The following is a 21,136-nucleotide window of genomic DNA, read 5'->3' on the forward strand; positions in this document are numbered from 1 at the left end:
AATAAAGAACTAAATGAATCCTTCCAGCTGCACTTTGATGGTTTTTAATATAAAGAAATATGCAAAGAACCCCAGTCAAAGAAATAGTCTACTCCATCTTCAATAAGAATTTGGCATGTGAAGTCCTTGCTGGGTTGGACTCTTATATTTCTAAATCTGTCATGGGGTGCTCCACTCACTGCTTGTCTGGAGCCTCCTCTTGGTCACTCTGGCTCTCAAGATCCACACTTCTTCATGTGGTCACGCGATGTCACACTGTCTCTCTCTTATGTCTGCAGCTCCTCTCTCATCCCAGAAACCACAGGGTTTTCTTTGTGACTTGTCCCTCTGGCCAGGTCACTATCTGTGCCTCCCCCTTCCGGTGTTTATCAAAGTCTTTCTTTCAGCAGTCCTGGGCAGTCTTCCCATTCACTGCCTCAGGCGCTAATCCTTTAATGGCTGGTACGGGAACCCTGGCTTGCCCTGTATTCTGGGTTCCAGTCCAGGGACCCTTAATCCAGCAGTTCTGGGCTTTACTCTCCCAGCCCCCATTGCTTCTTCCCTGGACTGCTTCCTACCACTCCTGGCTTCCCCCTTTTTCTGGGAGTACCATCTCCAAACCCTACTCCCTCTTCCCAGGGAGCGACTGCTGCCTCAATCTGTTGCCAGCTTCCTGGCTTTATAGGCGCCGTCTCTTCCTGCCCAGCTGAGCCTGCTTGCAATTAAGTCCCTGCTCCCTGGCTCTTCCTTCAGGTGCAGCCTATGGAGTGAATAGCCTACCTGAACATGGTAAACAGGGCTGGAAGGGGTTAAGTATTCTTGTATAACCTTCCATCCTCTGATACTTTCAAAATCTAATCCATATGCCACCCCCATTAGTGATAGCTGATACTATTTACATTTACATTACAGTAGGATCCTAAGGCCTCCATGAGGATGGGCACCTCAGTGTACTGGGTGCTGTATAAGTACAGATAAAGCCTCTGCTTTTTATTTATATAAATTTAGAATCTGTTCAGAATCTTTTGTGTGCCTCTGCACATTTGGATACCAAACTACCAATAGGTAGAGGTATGCTATATAGTGGTCTCATTAAAGGACTTGGAGCAAGAAACTCTTGACTCCTAGACCAAGCTATGACAATGACTTCTGTTTCAGGGTAGCAGCCGTGTTAGTCTGTATCCTCAAAAAGAACAGGAGTACTTGTGGCACCTTAGAGATTAACCAATTTATTAGAGCATAAACTTTCGTGGGTTACAACCCACTTCTTCGGATGCATATAGAGTGAAACATATATTGAGGAGATATATATACACACATACAGAGAGCATGAACAGGTGGGAGTTGTCTTACCAACTCTGAGAGGCCAATTAAGTAAGAGAAAAAAAACTTTTGAAGTGATAATCAAGATAGCTCAGTACAGACAGTTTGATAAGAAGCAAGTGTGAGAATACTTACAAGGGGAGATAGATTCAATGTTTGTAATGGCTCAGCCATTCCCAGTCCTTATTTAATCCTGAGTTGATCGTGTCTAGTTTGCATATCAATTCCAGCTCAGCAGTCTCTCGTTGGAGTCTGTTTTTGAAGTTTTTCTGTTTTAAGATAGCCACCCGCAGGTCTGTCATAGAATGGCCAGACAGGTTAAAGTGTTCTCCCACTGGTTTTTGAGTATTATGATTCCTGATGTCAGATTTGTGTCCATTAATTCTTTTGCGTAGAGACTGTCCGGTTTGGCCAATGTACATGGCAGAGGGGCATTGCTGGCACATGCTGGCATATATCACATTGGTAGATGTGCAGGTGAACGAGCCCCTGATGGTATGGCTGATGTGATTAGGCCCTATGATGATGTCACTTGAATAGATATGTGGACAGAGATGGCATCGGGCTTTGTTACAAGGATAGGTTCCTGGGTCAGTGTTTTTGTTCAGTGATGTGTGGTTACTGGTGAGTATTTGCTTTAGGTTGGGGGGTTGTCTGTAAGCGAGGACAGGTCTGTCTCCCAAGATCTGTGAGACTAAAGGATCATGTTTCAGGATAGGTTGTAGATCTCTGATGATGCGCTGGAGAGGTTTTAGTTGGGGGCTGAAGGTGACAGCTAGTGGTGTTCTGTTATTTTCTTTGTTGGCCCTGTCTTGTAGGAGGTGACTTCTGGGTACTCGTCTGGCTCTGTCAATCTGTTTTTTCACTTCAGCAGGTGGGTATTGTAGTTTTCTCCAAGGAGAGACTGCTGAGCTGGAATTGATATGCAAACTAGACACGATCAACTCAGGATTAAATAAGGACTGGGAATGGCTGAGCCATTACAAACATTGAATCTATCTCCCCTTGTAAGTATTCTCACACTTGCTTCTTATCAAACTGTCTGTACTGAGCTATCTTGATTATCACTTCAAAAGTTTTTTTTCTCTTACTTAATTGGCCTCTCAGAGTTGGTAAGACAACTCCCACCTGTTCATGCTCTCTGTATGTGTGTATATATATCTCCTCAATATATGTTTCACTCTATATGCATCCGAAGAAGTGGGTTGTAACCCACGAAAGCTTATGCTCTAATAAATTGGTTAATCTCTAAGGTGCCACAAGTACTCCTGTTCTTTTTAATGACTTCTGTGTTCTTGGATAAGTCACTAACATCTCTGTGTCAAAGTTTACTCACAGGTAAATTGGAGATAGTAATGGTGCAAGATATGCATCCTTATAGACACAATATTGTGAGTGAAGGTTAAATCCAAGCGCTAAAGCAGTAATATGGGATTAATTATTGTCTGTAAAGCACTTTGAAGATGAATAAGTGGAAAGTATTACTGAATAGGGTGTAAGTGTTTGCGAACCACATTTTTTTAAAAATGGGCAATCACATAGACCTCACTCTAGACCTATTCAGGCTTCAGATGCTATTCTTGTAGTTATGGACAGAGGCTAATTGGACATGCTGATGTTGTTTGAGCTATTAGCAGCTTTTAATACCAGCAATCACTGCCTTCAGGTCAAAATGTAAGACCCATCTCCTTGGCCTAGATTCCCTCAATAACACTAATCTCCCAGCAGAATAACTAAGTCAATAGTTGGGAAGGGGAAAAAAGTGAAATTCATGTGCCTGGAATAAGTGAAGAGAACAAAATATCATCGGGGTTGGTGTTTTGAAAAGAATAAATCCCATTGAAAGTCAATAGGATTAGTGCTCCTATCTGCCTGAGGCATTTTTGAAAAGCCCATGTGATTTCATGTAATTTTTACCAGGTAAATACCACACTGATTAGCTCATAATACACAGCCAGACAAACATCACAATTGTCAGTTTGGGTCCTATGTAGTCTTTCATTGACATGACACTGGTTCCTCTAGTGCAGTTATGATTTTTGTAACATAATTTTCAGAGCAATCCTATCTGGCTCTTTAATTTCCAACCAACCAACAAAATAATCTGATTTGTCAACATTATTTTATTTAGTCCCTGATAGGATATTGGAACATGCAATTATTCTGTAGGTTAAAACTCATTCGGACATTTTTTGGTGGAAACCAGGAACATTCAAATGTCCCTAAAAATCAGAAAATATTTTCTTTGTTCTTTCCTGTCATTTCAAACTATCTCAGGACCTGATTCTGCCAGCTTTCTATTGAAATTAATGTTAGTATTCCAGAGTAAGGTACTGTTCAATGTGAGTAAAAGTGGCAGAATAGGGTCCTAAATAATTTGGGTTTTCAAAATAGCATCTTATAATGTAACACTTAGAGACTGTGTATTAGAGCTAACTGATGCTGCTGGAGTATGTGTATGAGGGAGACGAAAATGTTGTAGGTATTTTTAATGTCATCTTGTGGAACTGAAGAAAAGACCCACTATTTAATAAAATAATAGCTTAAATTAGATTCATTTGGAAAGCGAACCAAAAAGTGGTGATAACGAAGATGTGTAGAACGGTTTGCTAGAAATCTAGATCATGGCATATAAAAGTAGAAAATGGTGCCCACAAATATTTTTTTCTATTTTATTGTCACACGATATCTAGTATTAAAAAAGCATTTACATTCTACTTAATAGGAAAGTTCTGGTAAAGTGACTAAATATTAATTAATAATAGCCTAAATGATTATTAATTCCTTTGGCTTTCATCATAATAATCTGAATGGTATTAATGTCATCAACAGTATTCTAGGAGATGTCCATTGTAATTCAGTATTAATTAAATGGATCATTATTATTTTAATACTAGCAATTAATCACCAACTCGCATGAATAAAACAATATAAAGTTCCAAGCCTTTGTAACATCTAACTAGCCCATGGCAGTAGTGAACTGAGAAATGCTGCTGAAGGAGTTAATTTGAGTTAGCTGGGAAGTTTGAAAAATCAGAGAGGGAATAACTATGTGACAATACGGTAACTGCTTAGACTGCAGTTATGGTCAGAAAAATGATAATGTAAAAATGACACCTTCTTACTTCACAGATCTGCTCCCTGTTTGCTTTTTGTTCCTGTTAGCACTGTAGAACCCACAAAGCTATTGGAAAGTGAGATGGAATCTGTCCCAGCTCTCCCATCAACAGAATTACTAAATTCTTATTGCAATATCTTTCCCTGGAGGCATCCAGGCTTCAGGTTAGCTACATCACCAACATGCCTCAGTTGGATTAGAATGTCTGATGATGGTATCGGAGTAAGAATGAACGTTGCTTGATCCCCAGTTGAGTTTGCAGGGCTTGCAGTTATAGTTTTTAATTGTGTACTGAAAACATTTGATATGGAAACCATTGAGAACAACTGGGAAAACCCATAAGTCTGTGTCTGGGTGGGAAAGAGTGAAGCTTTATCCAGCAACTAAAGTCCTAAGGGCCACGTTGTGGACCATCCTGTGCACTCCACCGGGAAGCAAGGGCATATGAGACACCTCCTTACACCTCTGCCTGGTTACCAGCATCATGCATAGCAGCATTTGCAGAATTGCTGCTACTTCTCCCACACAGGTAGGTAGTGGTAGAGAATGGGCAGAGCTTTAGTTCTCTCCAGTGGCCCAGATGACAATGATAACAGAACAATGGTAGTCTATCCATTGATTTCAGTGGCCCCAGGATCAAGCCCCCAACTGACAGACAGTGAGCACACAAAACTCCCATTAAACCTAATAGGAGTTTTACTTGTTCAGTGTCACTTAGGAGTGGTCGTAGAGTTGGTCCCTAAGTGAAGGATAAGAATTTAATGCTGTCTAACGAATCTATATTCTAAAATTAAATAATAGAGTTGATATGAATAGTTGACACCTTTATTTTGAATTTTGTTTCTCCTATTTTTGTATTTCTTTCTTGCCTCACCTTGACAGAAATGTATTGGCTCGTCATGTAAACAGGGAGCAATAGAAATAAATGTAAGCTGGTATAGTGCTTACCATTGTTTCAGTTCCATGGTTCTGTGTAATGGCTTGTGTTCACAACAAGGAAACAAATAGATAAAAGATACTCAACACCAAGTGGATGTTTTATTGTATCTGTGCTCAGTGTGGCTTTTTTTTTTTGTACAAATTATTGCAAGCCTTTGGCAGTGAATCATTATGAGCAGTGTGGATCTGAAAGTAAAGCAGTATCTGTCAGTAAGGTTAGCTCTTAACTGAAACCTTAATTTAATTTAAGAAGAGGAAAAACTCACAACACACTAATGAAATTCAGGAAACTTCACTGGAGTTGCCTTAAAAAACAAAAAACAAAAAAACCTTGTAGCCATTATGAATAAAATAAAAATAAAATAAAACATTCAGGATAAAAGTCTGCTTCTAAAATAAACTCTGGTAAGCTTAATTCTTGATGTTATAGTTAAATAAATATTTATCTGATTAACTTTGGACTGTAATTCTTTGTGCTTCTATCTCTTGAGTCAGAGGTCATATAAACAAGTGTGTTGGAGATACAAAAGTGAACTTTGCAGACAATCTACACCTTGGCTTTATGAAGTCTGATAGCACTGAGATATTCTGGTCAGGTGGCTGAGGTATAACTTAGTGAACTGGTGTGACATAAAGTGATATAGGGTAAAATTTTCAAGAGCACCTAAGTGATTTAGGTGCCTACAACTTATTCAAAGTCAATGGGACTTTGGCTACTATGTCATTTAGGCACCTTCAAAAATGTTACCCAAAGAGACCCAGACTATTAGAAAAGAATACTATGGGTGGGTGTATAAAATATACAAGCTGTCTATCCTTATGTACACCCCATGTACTTTTCCATGTATTGCTAATACATGGAACCCATACCAGTGCCAAGTGTCTACATATGCAGTGCTCGGCACAGCTAGACACTGTGCACAGGCATATACATGCATCCATGCTGCCCCATTTTGGGTACAGGATGGCAGTACTACCATTGCAGGGACAGTATCCCAGGGACCTGTGTGTCACAGGAGACACTCTGGGAATCGCCTGGCTTTGTGTTGCTGGTACTAGATGCCACCTTCACACATTTGGTGATGGCACCTCTCACTCACCTCTCCTTTCTACCAAACTGTGTGGAAGACATAGAGCCAAGTCCATGATGATATGGTTCTGCTTCTGCTCCTGCTTGCAGGACAAATGTTCATGCAGGTTCATTCCCTGATACTGGATGGAATTGGTCCAGAAATAGTTGAGATGCTGAAGAGAGCTGACTGAGAGATGAATGAAAATCCACTATAGTCTCATGGAACAGATATGTTGAATTCTGCGATTGCAGTGGTATGCCCATAGCTGGACTGCCACTTCTGGTTGCGGAAAACCAGCACAACATGGTCAGGCCACATCGTCTTGGAAACTTGGAAGGGTGACCAGTAGCTGCAGGACTTCCAAATCAGGAAACATACCTTCATGGAGTTGTGTGAGGAGCTTGCACCAACCCTCCAGTGCCATGCCACTCAATTTCAGAAACCCATAACAGGACAGGAGGTGGCTACAACACCTGACAGCTACTGGTAAGTTGCAAATCAGTTTGAGGTTGGGAAGTCAACCTGACAGGGTGGTGGCTGTATAGGTTTGCCAGGCTATCAATACTGAGATCTACCCACAAGTGATTGCCATAACCCAGGTCCCTGTAATTATAGCTGGATTTCAGAGGAAGGGGTTTCTGAACTGTTCAGGGGCCATCAATGGAACACACATCCCAATACTTAGCCTACAAAAAGGGGCAAGTGAGTATGTGAACCAAAAAGTTACAATTCATTCATTCTCCATGTCTTAGTGGACCACAGTGGTTGGTGCATGATCACTAATGTTGGGGACATGGGAAAAGTCCATGATGCCAGGGTGCTCAGGGGATTAGGATTGTATTGCAGGGGAAAAGAAGGGTCTTTATTCCCCAGAAATGATGTGGTTATATAGTGTTTCTGTCCTGACATTTATTTTGGACCACCCCACAGACCCATTCCTAACTTGGCTCATGAAGTTGTATCCCAACATTGCTGATCCAAGAAAAAAAGAATTCAGCTACAGACTGTGTAGCTGCAGAATGATGGTGGAGTGTGTGTTTGGAAGGCTGAAAACTTGTTGGTGATACTGACGGATGCTGGATACCAATGTGCCCTATGCATTTTGCATAATCGTGGTATGCTGTGCCTTGCCCAATGTATGTGAGGATAAGGGGGAATACTTCTGGACTGAGCGGGCACAGGACAGGCAGCCAGATCCCAAACATATGTACACAGCTCCTAGAGGGCAAGGGAAATTTGTGGTGCTATTTGCTTGCACACCATGGAACAGTGGGGAGCCAGAAGGCGACTTTGGACTGTACCAAGGGGCACCAAAGGACACTATGTGATGCTACAGTGCTGCTGTAAAAGCTCAACAGAGCATTGCTATATAGTTGTGTTGTGGCATCCATTGGTGGGTTTTACAGCAGCTCATCTTAATGTACCAAATGAAAGCAGACCATTATGTGAGGGTTGTTCCTCAGGGTCAATACATTTGGCTGTGGTTTTAGTTTCGAGGGTGTATAAGCACTTCAGTGCCAGCACTGAGCAATCTTTTTGTTATATGTTAACAACTCTGTTTCGTGGTGCTCTCTGGGGAGTACTTAATCATTCTGAAAGTAACTGAAAAACAGTTCAGTAAGGTTTTTTGTGGGGGCTTCACTCATTCCTTCCTCACAATGTTTTCTGCAACTAGTGATCACAACACTGATCAGCCGCTATGCAGGAGTACTCCTCTGGTTGCATGTCGTGGCTGTTTGATGGGGTGAAGGAGGAAGGATCGTAAAAGCACTGCTCAGCATCAGATATCGTCAGTGTTAATTTAGTTTTGTTTCCTTTCTGTATTGTCAGTTAAATTATTGACAAAGGCATAAAGACATTTTAAGTAAACTTCTCTGATTTTCGTTCCGGTGCATTGGACAGTAACAGTTTTTTCTCAGAGCTTTGTTCATTGTCATAAACCCTGCGTGCGCTCTCTCTCTCTCTCTCTCTCTCTCTCTCTCTCTCTCTTTTTGTTAAACATTGGGAAATTCATAGCGGCAGGGCGGAAGGAGTTGTGGGAGGGACAGAAAATTCAGTGCCTTTCTATGGCATCACTGCATTAGAAAGTTACAGAACTGATAGTCATTTGCTGTGCATCCTGCTGACCCATCCCAAACGTGTGGGAAATATCCCATTGATGATATTTGGAAAGCAAGGTGCACACATAAGTGAAGTGAACAATAACTTTTATTTAAAAGGTCTATGGAACATAGAACAAAAATGGTTTTTAACCGGAACTGCATATGAATCAAAAACTGGATCAAATTCCCTAAGCCTTGTGCAAACATTACTTTCAGTGGACCTGTCTCCTTGTCCTTCCCCTTCCCCTGACAAGGGGGGGAGTAGCTGAGAAAAATTATGTGGGGGAGATGAGGGGACATCTTCTGCATGGAGTTTGAGGGATGAACACTGGCTGGGCTACAAGGCATGCCTCAGCTCATTGTTCCACACCTGTATGCTTTGGGGGAAGAGGGGGAAGGTTCTCCTGCAAGGGCTTTTGGGTGCCAGTGAAGGATGTTGTGCCAGGAGACCAGCATGTTAGTGTTGGATCAGCAGCAGCCTGCGAGGCACCTGGAGAAGGAGGTGTTGCCTGTTCCCAGACAAGAGCAGCGTCACCAGCAGCAGGTGGGACCCAAAAGCTTTCCACCACCAGTTGTACTAGTGACTGCATGAGTTCATGATACTCTGCCCACTGGACATACTCCCATTCCCTGTGGTATGACTCTAGATTCAGGAACTGGTTCATCAGTGCCCCACCCTGCCTAAGAGCCTGATTGTCACATGCCCAAAGAAAGCAAAACTGTTCCTGACTTCTCTTATGTATGCCAATGAACAAATGCTCCAGGTCTGTCTGCCTGCCTCTGCTGTCTCTGTAGTGCTGTTCCTGCCCTCCTGGAAAAATAGGTACCTTGTTGGCATCAGAACATACTGCTGAGTCAAACACAAGGGTAGCATTATATTTAATTTCTCCTTTGAAGGAACCTAAGAACACCCTCTCCCAACACACACACACAACTTAACTGTGCTCCTGAAGGCCACAATGTTGATACTTTTTAATATCGCAGGAATGCAACTGTTTACAGCACCCTTCCTTCTCAGACAACTTTTGCAGCCCACAAGGAAGGAGCTGAGGCAAATAATGGTAAGGTTCCTGCAGTACTGTTATTAAAATGTTGTAATGTTTACAGTGCATCAAGTAGCCATTTGGGGTGGGGGTTGGTTCCTTTTGGGGGTACATTACCAGGCATCTATTTGTTCTTGAAAAGACAGGCATCATTTGGAGAACATAGCAGTTTTCGAGGTATTGGGATGGAAAAGAGCAGTGGTTTACCAGTCCCATGGAGGAGATCTGGCCTCCTATGCCAGTGCAATGTTTCTTCTGAAGGTCACCTCTCTACATATTGCTGAGTGGAGGTGTTTGGAGAGCTACAAAGGTGGACCAAGCACATTTGCCTTGCCATTGAACCTGAACAACCAGCTTCAATCTCTCCTACACCAAACATTTGCTGAATTATGCTTACAGAACTGGGAGGCGATTCAAGAGGAAGTTCACTGTATTTTAAGCTAGCTGACCGAGTTCCATGGGAGAGGAACAAAGAACCACAAAGAACATCCACCCATCCCCTAACCTTCCCTGCATCACCAGAAAGTTCAGGCCCATGTCCAGCGACCAGCATTGGAAAAGGACAGGGAAATGCAGAGTCGTGCTGCAAGTGCATTTTTTCCCCCTGAACTTTCAGATTAACACCTCAAGCTTGTTACCTCTCCACTGCGAAGGGACATAGCATTGTGTGTGTGTCACTACTACTGCTGGCCAAGGGTGGTCAGGGATCTTTGCCTAAGGGTGAGGCAGCAAAAGGTTCAATGCAGGGATGGCCCTGGAAAACTATTGATACTTGTGACCTGGTACGCACCCTTAACCTACATCTCCACTACACTGTAGAAAGAATATGAGGCTATGCCCCAGCAGAGGCATGCACTTACCCACACACCTCAGGTGTACTAGCTTTCTTGCCCTTTACTCTCTTTCAGGGACATGCTTTAGGGCTTCAGATGTGGACAATAAGGAGGTTTTGGCATAACAATGCACATGTAACTGTGTACAGTTGCAAGTGTAGACGTAGCTATATAGACTCACATCTCATGGTAGTGTGCGTGTGTGTGTGTGTGTGTGTGTGTGTGTGTGTGTATGTATGTTTACATCCTTGCTTGGTCCATTAGCTGGGTTTGAATATGGGACTTTCAGCACTAAAAGTATGAACCTCCACTGCTTGAGCTAAAGAACCCTGTCTAGTAGCTGAGAGCTTTAGTGTATCAGCTTCTAGAGGGGGACAAAAACTCAAACTTTGCTAGTGTCATTTACATATGCACTATTCAAGCCCTCAAAATAGGAGGTGCATAGGCTTTGTGCTGCACCTCTGCACAAGGATGGATTTCACCTGTATGAATTCCTGCCCAGCATATATATTATAATAATACATTTTAATGTTTTTGTTCCCATATGCTTCTGGATACCTTAGCAAAATATACATAATTAATACAAATATGAAACAGGGCCACATGCCGTAACAGATCTATACAAGAAGAACAGAACAAAAATACTAGTAACCTCCATTCCACACTTACTGAAAATATACCTCTCACAAAGATATCAGCCCAGCACATATGGTGCCACCACAATTAAATTAAAAATAGAAAGTCAGGAGACTTGCTCCAAAGGATATCAAAATGGTTTATACTGAACCCAGAGAGCAAGAGAATTCCGAGTCATTGGTGGCAATCTGTGCATACCAGATCTCTCGAGACACCACTATGGTATCAGTCCCCAGTGACAGAGGACCTTGAGATGGAATCTATGGATTATCTCAGTGAAACCCTTCATTTCAATTCTGGTACCTTGATTCTACAGTGATGGACATATTATAAATGGCATAGATGAGATTAGATACTTTGGAATGGCGTCTATTCAGAACTCATTTGTTGTCACAAGACATAGGGCAATAAGTTTCCCTCCGGTTGACTGATTCTACTATCTGATATTTAGTCATTAAGGGGAAAACCTGTCTCCTGCTCCATGGATGCAGTTCAGTTGCTCTGGAGGATATACGTATAGACCCTTGCTTCTAGGCATAAACACAGTCTTCAGCCTGTGGAGATCAGGAAATCCCATAAAAGGGCTCATTGGGCCATAGTAACCTCTGTGGAGCTGCTCTTCAGCCACTCTGCATCCTGGATGGAAATATTTCCCCCCCTCTGCTGCCCCAGACATTGAGCACATCATTTGGGCCTGATTTAGTAATAGTAAGAATCTGAAGCACACTGGCTCTACAATAGGCTGGCAGTGCAGCCATCAGAGCACAAATGTCAGTGTAATGGGTGAAACCACCTGAGCAGTTATAATACAGCAGAACCCCATTCATCTGACCTAATTGGGCCTGGGGTCAGATCAGATAATCCAAAATTTGCATAATCAAGAGAATGGGCTAAGAGCTTTCTATCCATTATTTTAAAGACGCAGAGTTGCTTTTAAACTAGCTGATCCCTCCTGGAAAAGCATTAAAACATAGCCCCCTTCTTTATTTTCAGTATACGTGAACTGTTACTTCTAGTAATCAGTGCCAGTTTTTAAAAATGCAGAAATGATCATTTTAAGTTGCAACAACAGCAATACCAATGGTAACAACTAACAACAGTAACAATACATAATATGCATAAAGTATCACATTAAAATACAATACTGTATATAGTACAGTGATATGTACAGCAGCACTCATGTTGATAATGGCTGGAAAAAATCTAATAGTTTGCGTTGTTTTAGATGAAAGGGTCTCTTCTTCATTGCACGATCACGGAGTTGCTTCATCAACAACCGTTCAGTGTGTGCGCTGGTTGTTCAGTTAATATGGAAAGCTGGCTAATGGAGGCTTGGGTGAACAGGGATTTACTGTACTATAGCTGAAAGAAGCTGCAATCTATTCCTAGCTGATGGTCACTTTAGAGAGTTACCATATAAATGTACTGCAATGGAATAAGACTAGTACAACTGGTGTAGGTCATTCCAAATACCCTACTTTTCCTGCGATATCCGTGCTTTCCAGACGCCTCAGTTTTCCTTCTGTGATATATTTAATAGTATGTGGAACAGAAAATACTTTGGAAATTTAGGGATAATGTTTTCCTTTACATTCAAGGTAACCTGCATACTCTCTTCAATGTCCAACATATTGTTAAATGCTTGGTATTTGGATAGTAATTTTTCCAATGTCATTTTCCATCTACATTGTATATGGAATATTTAAATAGATAAAAAGGGATGATTCAGAGCCATGACTTATTATTTATTTACTATTTATTAAGCACTGCAGAATGCAGTAACTATCCTAAGAATTTACAAGTCTGTACAATGAGAACTTTTCCATTCAAGTATAACAAATTACCTCCACATCTGGCTTTCTGAGGGAAGAATTGGGCACAATGTGTCCACCCCAAATATAACATAATTTGTGCTATAATGCTATATCACCTTCACCCTTGCATTACAATATCACTTACATCTCCACACACTTTCAATGCCAGCTTTTTAATGCATGAATAATTCTACCAATCGCCTACTGAAACAAAGATTAGACATCATGAAGTCATAACATGTCACTCTCATTTGAATTATGATATTTGTAAGAAATGTTTTTAAAAGATCTAAGTTACCATCATCCTCTGGATCTTCCTGCCCCATATTTGTCTGGGTTTTAGATTGTAAGTAGAACTGCAGGGGGAAAAATTCTCAATTTTGAAAAGTCCAAAAAATATGTTGTGATTTTTATTTTTTGAAAATTTCCCCCCAAAATATATTGCTGTTTTTAAAACTAGCTTATGGAGTGGTCAAATACTTTAGTAAATTTGAAATTTTGCTTACAGCTTTTCATTAAAAGTTTTGAAAAAACATTTGCAATTTCTTTCATTAATTTTTGCCCAGCTGTAATTGTACAAGGACTTCAGGAACAATCTGTGTCTGATTTGTGCTTTGGATATGGTGCCAAGCACCATGCTCATGCTTAGTAAACAAATAACCATTAGCAAAAAAATGATACAAACGTTCTGACACTTTGGGTTACGTGAGTATTCTGGGAACTGTGGTTCCATTTGTTTCCATTAGAAGTGTTTGGAAATCTAATTTAAAATAAAATCTCCTATTTAAGATTACAAATCATAGCTGTAAACCTTAACATGCATGATAAAGCCAAAGAGAGATTTTCTCAAGGCATCCACTTGGCTGTGGTAGCCCTCAGGTCAGCCAGGTGGTCATGGATTTTAAAGGCTATTTAGGAATAATACCAGCTGGGCTATGTTATCTCTTTCTCTTAATAACCACAGGACTAAATGGAAGGATGATGTGTGTCCCCCTTGTCTTTCCTCTGGCCAGCCCACTCCCTTACTATGGACAGTCAATCTCTATCCCCTCCCCCAGCATGGACCTTAGACTATGTTAAGAAGCATCCGTAGGGTATTTGTTGGGGGGAGGGAGCATGGAGGGGATGGTGATACGAAGATAGCTACACCCTCTTTCCATATGTAATGAGGTGGGATTCATGCAAAGATAGTACCTTCTGCATATGGATACATGGGTCATAATCTGGCCCCATGTACGTAAATTAGTACTAATAACTGAAAGGGCTGTATTAGAATAAAAGTGCAGATATGACAAAACTGTTAAATGTAATTTAAAGCTTTTCACCCCTTTTGTGAATGGGTGGGAAAATGTCACTTTTCATTTGTTTATGTTTTATTCATATTTTCCAGAAGTGTTTTTAATGTATTGTAATTTATAAAATTGAAAGTAGTGAGTCACAAAATAAGAGGTACGAGAAGAGGTGAAGTGGCCAATTCCATCTGATGTGGACTGAATGTGAGCAAAAGGCATTTTGAAATATTTGGAAACTTTGTCAAGCAATGAAAATTGCATAGGCACATGCCTATCAACCTATTAATTTTCAAAACAAAACCCCAAGAAAACTATTTTACATGTGAATGGGATATAAGCTGACCTGCACAAAATTCAATCTAAATAAGCTTCCAAGATTGTCACTATGTCTATGGTGCTCAGAAAGTCTGAGTCACCAGGTTGAATTATCACTGGGACTCACTGGCAGGTACCATCCAAAGTTTAAGTTATCTGCTATTTTTGGCTTTTTTGCACACATGACTTTACAGCATGGGCAATCAGTTCTTTGTATTTATTAATGGTACAAGAAAGAATTTAAAGCTATTCTGAAACCTACATTCTCAAATTTAGAGCTACAGCTAGAGGCCCTGATTCAGAAAAGCAATGAAGCATGTGGTTACCTTTGCAAAAGACTGTACTTAAGCATATATTTAAATTTAGTCATGCACTTAAATCCTATTGAGGTCAATTAAACTACTCATGAGAGTAACTGTCACCAACGTGAATGAAGAGTCCCAATCTGGCCCATAATTATCAGCAACATACTGTATCACCTTCTACACAGGCATTATTAATCTGGCATATTATGGTAAAATATTTCCATTCTCCTCCACGTACCATAACTGTTTTACCATAAATGGCCCAGTAACAAGATATACTTATCAGCCAACTGCAAATGTATTAATTTCTCAATACATATATAACTACAGGTATTGATGCTTGAGCCAAAACTCTTTGAAGTCAATGGAAAGACCTCTGTTGTCTTCAGTTAGTATTGGATTGAGCCTTTAGTTCTTACTATACAACTTTATTTTTGTGTTTTTAAGGTTTAAAAAGTGTGTGTTTGTTGGTTTTTGTTTGTTGATTTCACTGAAGAAAGATACCTGAACACTATCTACCATATCTGCTATCAAATATATTTAGTTTGTAAGGAAATTACTGTACACATGGGTGGGAGAAAGGGTCCATAATTCATATCACTTTTTTATCCTTCAATTTTCAAGCTTAATATTTATACAACAGGGCCACGTTATTTCCTTGTTCCATCTCTGGCCAGTGTCTCTCTCCTGTATGTAAATAATATCTCTATGTAATATGATGAGTAAGTTCCAGAGGAAGAAATTTTATTTGGACTTTCCCAGTTTGGTATATCACCTTCCTAAAGGTTATGTTGCACCCAGGAAGGAATGAGGTAGTGTAGGGAATGCTACTTTGCTCTTTCCTTCCTTCTATCTGACCAATAGAACACAGAAGAAGGAAATGGTAAAGAGCTTCATGTTGATAACTTTTACAAGTATAATGACCTCTCTAAATGCTCACAAAATGAGGCAAATTTTTCACATCCACACAAATTTTTCATACATTTGTGGAATGGGCTTAAATTTATGTGAATATACATTAGGCTGATACCTCACCACCTTACTGCCTGGCTGGGAGGGTAGAACACGGAGTCCCTTCCGGAGCTGACATTAGTATCTCTCCATGACTTCTAAGGAGCCATGGCATGCAAGGATCCTACATGTCCCTCACTCTGAATGCAACAAGGCTCTGGTCCCACCAGCCTGGAACATGAGAGTTCTGAGGTTGTTCCTAAACTAAAGTCCTCAATCTGCAACTCAAAAGCCGGTCATCAAAATATTCTTCCATTTCTAATGATTTTTTTATACTTCAAAAAAATTTTTGAAAAGTTTATTTATAATCTCATTTTTTGAATGTTTCTACAGTTTTGGATTGTTTGAACTATTTGCATAATGTACAACATTCTAACCATATTTTTCCTTTTCAGGAAAGCATAGATTTGGGTGAAATCATGTTTTCCCTTTGCTATTTACCTACTGCCGGACGAATGACATTAACAGTAATCAAATGTAGAAATCTCAAAGCCATGGATGTAACTGGCGCTTCAGGTAGGTATGCTTCTTTTCATTTAACAGCGTGGAGTTCTGGTCTGAAAAGTGGCTATATTAAAATGACAACTTCTTACTCAACAAATATGTGTATTTTGAATATGCTGAGTCATATCTGCTCAGTTTTGTGAAAAAATATGGGTTGTTTTTTTTCCTGCTTTTTCTTTTTATTAGTTGTGTAGAGACAATATGGGTCAGAAAAAGTGAAATGAGGATTCTGTTTCATCTTTTGCACGATCAACCAAATTGTTTAAAAGTTCCAAACAATTCTGTGCAAAGCCATTGAAAGCAATAGCCATTGAGGGCATTCACTGAAGACAATGGGATTATGCAGGTGTAAGAGAGGGCATAATTTGGCCTCCCCAACATTGATTATTTTGAAGCTGAGTGAGATAAAACACTGGTTAGCTGTTAGAGTTCAGGCTGAGTTTGCAGGACTGTTGGTTGTTTTGTTTTGTTTTTAAAGTTGGTTTTTAAGTTTTTAAACTTAAACTTGATACAGAAAGCAGTGCGAGACAAACATGTAAATCCACAGTCTTGTTGTACCAAAGACACTTTACAGAATGGAACTGCTCTTCAAAAGACACTCCTTTAGTGGCACATTAAAAATCTCTACATCCAGTGGAAAGTTTTGATTTAGTTGACATTAAATTGTACTTTGATATTCACCTACAAAGTTTTGGGGCTTGTTTGTTTGTTTTTAATTAAGTTTTGCTTTGTTTTCTGGAGGGGTAGGACAATGGGGATTACTCTATCCTCTTAAAATAATAGCAGAAGATAATTAAAAGAAAATGAAACATTAAAAATGCAGGGAGAGATTTTCAAAGGCACACAACTCCCATTGACTTTCAACTGGAATTAGGTACCTAACTGCCCTTTGCACTTTTGAAAATCTCCTCCTTTTATTTTGTAACGAATATGTTTATTACATGAAAACTTCAAGAGAACTAGCTAAGGTGGAGAGGTCTAAATTAGAGCTACTGGCTGTGTGTGATGTGGGGGTGGGTGAATCTATTTTGTTTGCTTGCACCATTCTTTTGAGTAGACAGGAAATTGAAATTGCAGAAGAGACAGCTCTGGTTGCTTATGTCACTAATACCTATACAACTTAGGTTTTCATGAATGTTAGCCTGCTAAGAATTTGCTGCTCTTTTGCTTTACATTTCAACTGCATTGAGACCAGTGTGTGAAAATGACTTCTTGTTACTCAGATCCATATGTCAAAGTCTCATTGATGTGTGAGGGTCGAAGGCTAAAAAAGCGGAAAACAACTACAAAGAAAAACACACTTAACCCAGTTTATAATGAGGCTATCATCTTCGATATCCCTCCAGAGAATGTGGACCAGGTCAGCCTCTCCATTGCTGTGATGGACTACGATCGGTAAGTGTAATTTGTTCCCTGAAAATATTAATCTTCAGCAAGTGGTTACCTCACTATTGCAATTGATTTATTATTTTAACTGCCTGGTGTTTTAAGTAAATTCAATGTCACTAAAATAACACTTTTGAATCTGGAGGATTCAAAGCTACCATGGCTTTCAGCGTTTACTTCCGTTTATCAGTGTCATTAATGATGGTAAGAAGAAAATTAAACATGACTGAAAATTGTCTCATAAATGTAACCCGCATTAACAGTGTGAGTTTTTGTCCATCCCGTCCCCATCTCCCCCTCACCCCCCGACCCTGTGGCTACACCGTGTAAGGGGTTTGTAAGACTGTAAAACTTCCAGCAAATGGAGTTATTCCTTTAGCTCAAGCAGTAGGGGAAAAGTTAGCTCTATAGGTTTCAGAGTAGCAGCCGTGTTAGTCTGTATCTGCATCCGAAGAAGTGGGCTGTAGTCCATGAAAGCTTATGCTCAAATAAATTTGTTAGTCTCTAAGGTGCCACAAGTACTCCTGTTCTTTTTATTAGCTCTATAGACACTGGTTAAATTCTTGCTGATAATTCAACCAGGGGATTCATTACTTCAGGTCAATTACCCTGGACCTGCCTACTTCCTGTCTCCATACAGAGGAGGGAAATACCCCACAACCGCATCGCCCACTTAAGTTCTGATATGGGCAGAGAGCCATCTCCTCCCATCCTTTCCCAGACAGTTTCCTAGCACAAAGGGGACAACTCTATCCCTATGGCTAAAATAGCCTGGGGGTTGCAAGTTACATTAGAGATGGATTGACAGAACAGTGCTTGAGCAGAGCCTACTTCACTCACACCTACTATTACTCATGAGCTCCAGAGACATTCAGAATTATAGGGGGATGGGAATGGGGGCAGGAGAATCAGCAGTAAAAACTGAGTCAATGTTATAAAACCTGTGGTGAATTTTCCCCATCCTTTAGTTCCTACCTCACCTTAAGACAGTGGCTGTGAAGGGCTTAGGGAGAGAATGGTGCAGTGAGTTATACACCATCAGTCCTTTATAGCACTCTTCATTTGCCGATCTCAAAGTCTTTGTCAAGGGGAAGATGAGTATCATCGCCTGTTTACAGAGGGAAGAAATAAGAAAGAGTGAGGAAGTGACTCGGTCAAGGTCACACAATAGATCGATGTTGGAGTAAGAGCTATTAAGCATTTAGCTGGTGTTAAGATTTTTGCCTGTCATGGTTACACCCTTGAATGCCTTGACAAGAAGCATAGATCTATCTTTTATGTTTCTGTACCTGAGGTTCTAATTATTATAACAGACTAAAGAATAAAAATATACCTTAAGATCACCAGCTACTCTTGGGTCCTGCATGAACCCTGATTCCTCCAATTCCCACTCATCATCCCTCTCCCCACAATTTAAAACACAACAGCAAAACATGTAACTAACTAACCGGTGACACTCAAAACCTACTGACAACTATATGCAAGAAATCCATGGATCACCACACTCAGCTTCGTAGAGCCGGTAACCACCCCAAATACACCAAGAAATCTATTAGCTACAGCCAGGTACTTAGATGCCACAGAATATGCTCCAAGGAGAAAGTTTGGGAGACACACCTTAACACACTTCACCAAACAAGGACACTCCACCAGAGAAGTTGGAATGGGCCACCCAAATACTCTGAAGGAACCTGCTCCATGCAGAAATAACCCCCACCCTCTGACTCCACAACCCTAGTTGTCACCTACCACCTCACTGGACCCCATACAGGGTATCATAAAACAACTACAACCCATATGCCATAGGGATCCCATCCTGAAAGAAATCTTTCCTGAACCCCCCACTTCTGGCCATCAAACAACCTGCCAACCTCTCCAAGCTCATTATCAAGCAAGCTCCCTGCAGACCAGGACACACCAACTCAAAGTGGCACCAGACCCTGCCAGAACAACAGATGTAAAACCCGCAGACATATTTCCAGTGCTACAATGATCAACACCCCCCACAACATATCTTTCAAGATCCAGGGGTCTTACACATGCCTATCACAACATGTGGTGTACCTCATCCAGTGCACTAAATGCCCCAATAACAATTATGTGGGTGAAATCTGACAATCACTACACTCTTGAATGAACTCACGCAGGAAAATGATAACAGACAAAAACACTCTATCACCTGTGGGTGAACACTTTTCACAAAGTGATCTCTCTATATCTAATGTCTCAGTCCTCATCCTCAAAGGAAACATGCACAACACTTTCAAAAGATGAGTCTGGGAGCTTAAATTCATAACTCTGCTATCACTAAAAATCATGGACTGAACAGAGACATAGGATTTATGGTTTATTACAACAATCTATAACCCACTAACAACATCCCCAATTGCTTTGCTTCCCCTTCCACCCCGCCTTTCTTTATCCCAGTGATTGGAGGGGTGTTAATGGGCTACTTCACCTTCAATGGTCCCTTGAAATGTGTGTTAACTACTGGTGCTAAACAATCTGTTCCACCTTGTATTTAGCTGTGACAATAAGTAAGTTTCCCAGACCTGAAGCAGAGCTCTGTGTAAGCTCAAAAGCTTGTCTCTCTCACCAACAGAAGTTGATCCAATAAAAGATATTACCTCACCCACCTTGTCTCTAATATACTGGGACCTACAGCCACAACACCGCATACTCAAAACCATGGTCAATAATTTGTATGTTATCCCTGTCTCCAACTCTTTGCCTGTTCTTTTGGATTGTAAGTAGAACCCTGCACAGATACCAAGTTTGTATCTGCATCCAATCTGCGAACATGGTCCATGGATATCCGCATCTGCATCCACGGATGCAGATATCTGCAGATATAAAGTGGATATCCACAGATTTGCCGGACTCTAATTGTAAGTTTTCCAGGGCAGGGCCAATTTCTTCATCGATGATTTTATAGCTCCTAACAAAATGATGCCCCAAACCTGACTGGGATTTTTAAGTCGTCCTGTAATATATATGATTAATAACAATAATGTGCACACTTTGGGCATCTTCAACATTTTGCGCTAAACCAATCCAACTGCATTATGGTTCAAAGATGTTAATAAATCTATCTGCATTAAAAAAAGCTTTCTCTGCCCTTCTGTAATCCTCAGAGTAGGACACAATGAGGTGATCGGGGTGTGTAGGACAGGACTTGATGCTGAAGGACTTGGAAGAGATCACTGGAATGAAATGCTGGCTTACCCCCGTAAACCTATTACTCATTGGCATCCATTGGTAGAGGTAAGAAGTAGAGTATCTCTATAGCCAACTTCTTGCTACATCTCTCTACTTTTAATAACTCATTTCCAAGAGCCTCTGAGAATCATGACATCACTAAGGTGGGGACCTTGTGGAAGATCCTCCACTTAAATCTTGCCTAAGAGTTGTGTGTGGTGGGGGAGAGAGGGTTGAATGGCCAAGCAGGGATGCCTGCGCATAC

At 40.6% G+C, this 21,136-nt stretch overlaps 1 protein-coding gene across 4 annotated transcripts in view; it reads left to right on the forward strand.

Moving 5' to 3' along the window:
* Positions 1 to 21,136, forward strand: part of SYT10 (synaptotagmin 10) — a 52,955-nt gene that overhangs the window by 27,105 nt on the left and 4,714 nt on the right. For all 4 annotated transcript variants that reach the window (XM_065566091.1, XM_065566108.1, XM_065566100.1 and 1 more), the window contains exons 4-6: positions 16,179 to 16,299; positions 17,511 to 17,682; positions 20,808 to 20,937. In XM_065566091.1, coding sequence (XP_065422163.1) covers positions 16,179 to 16,299; positions 17,511 to 17,682; positions 20,808 to 20,937 — 423 coding nt within the window. The remainder of the gene's footprint in view (positions 1 to 16,178; positions 16,300 to 17,510; positions 17,683 to 20,807; positions 20,938 to 21,136) is intronic.

Source organism: Chrysemys picta, chromosome 1 (genome assembly GCF_011386835.1).
Source record: "Chrysemys picta bellii isolate R12L10 chromosome 1, ASM1138683v2, whole genome shotgun sequence".
Lineage (NCBI taxonomy): Eukaryota > Metazoa > Chordata > Testudines > Emydidae > Chrysemys > Chrysemys picta.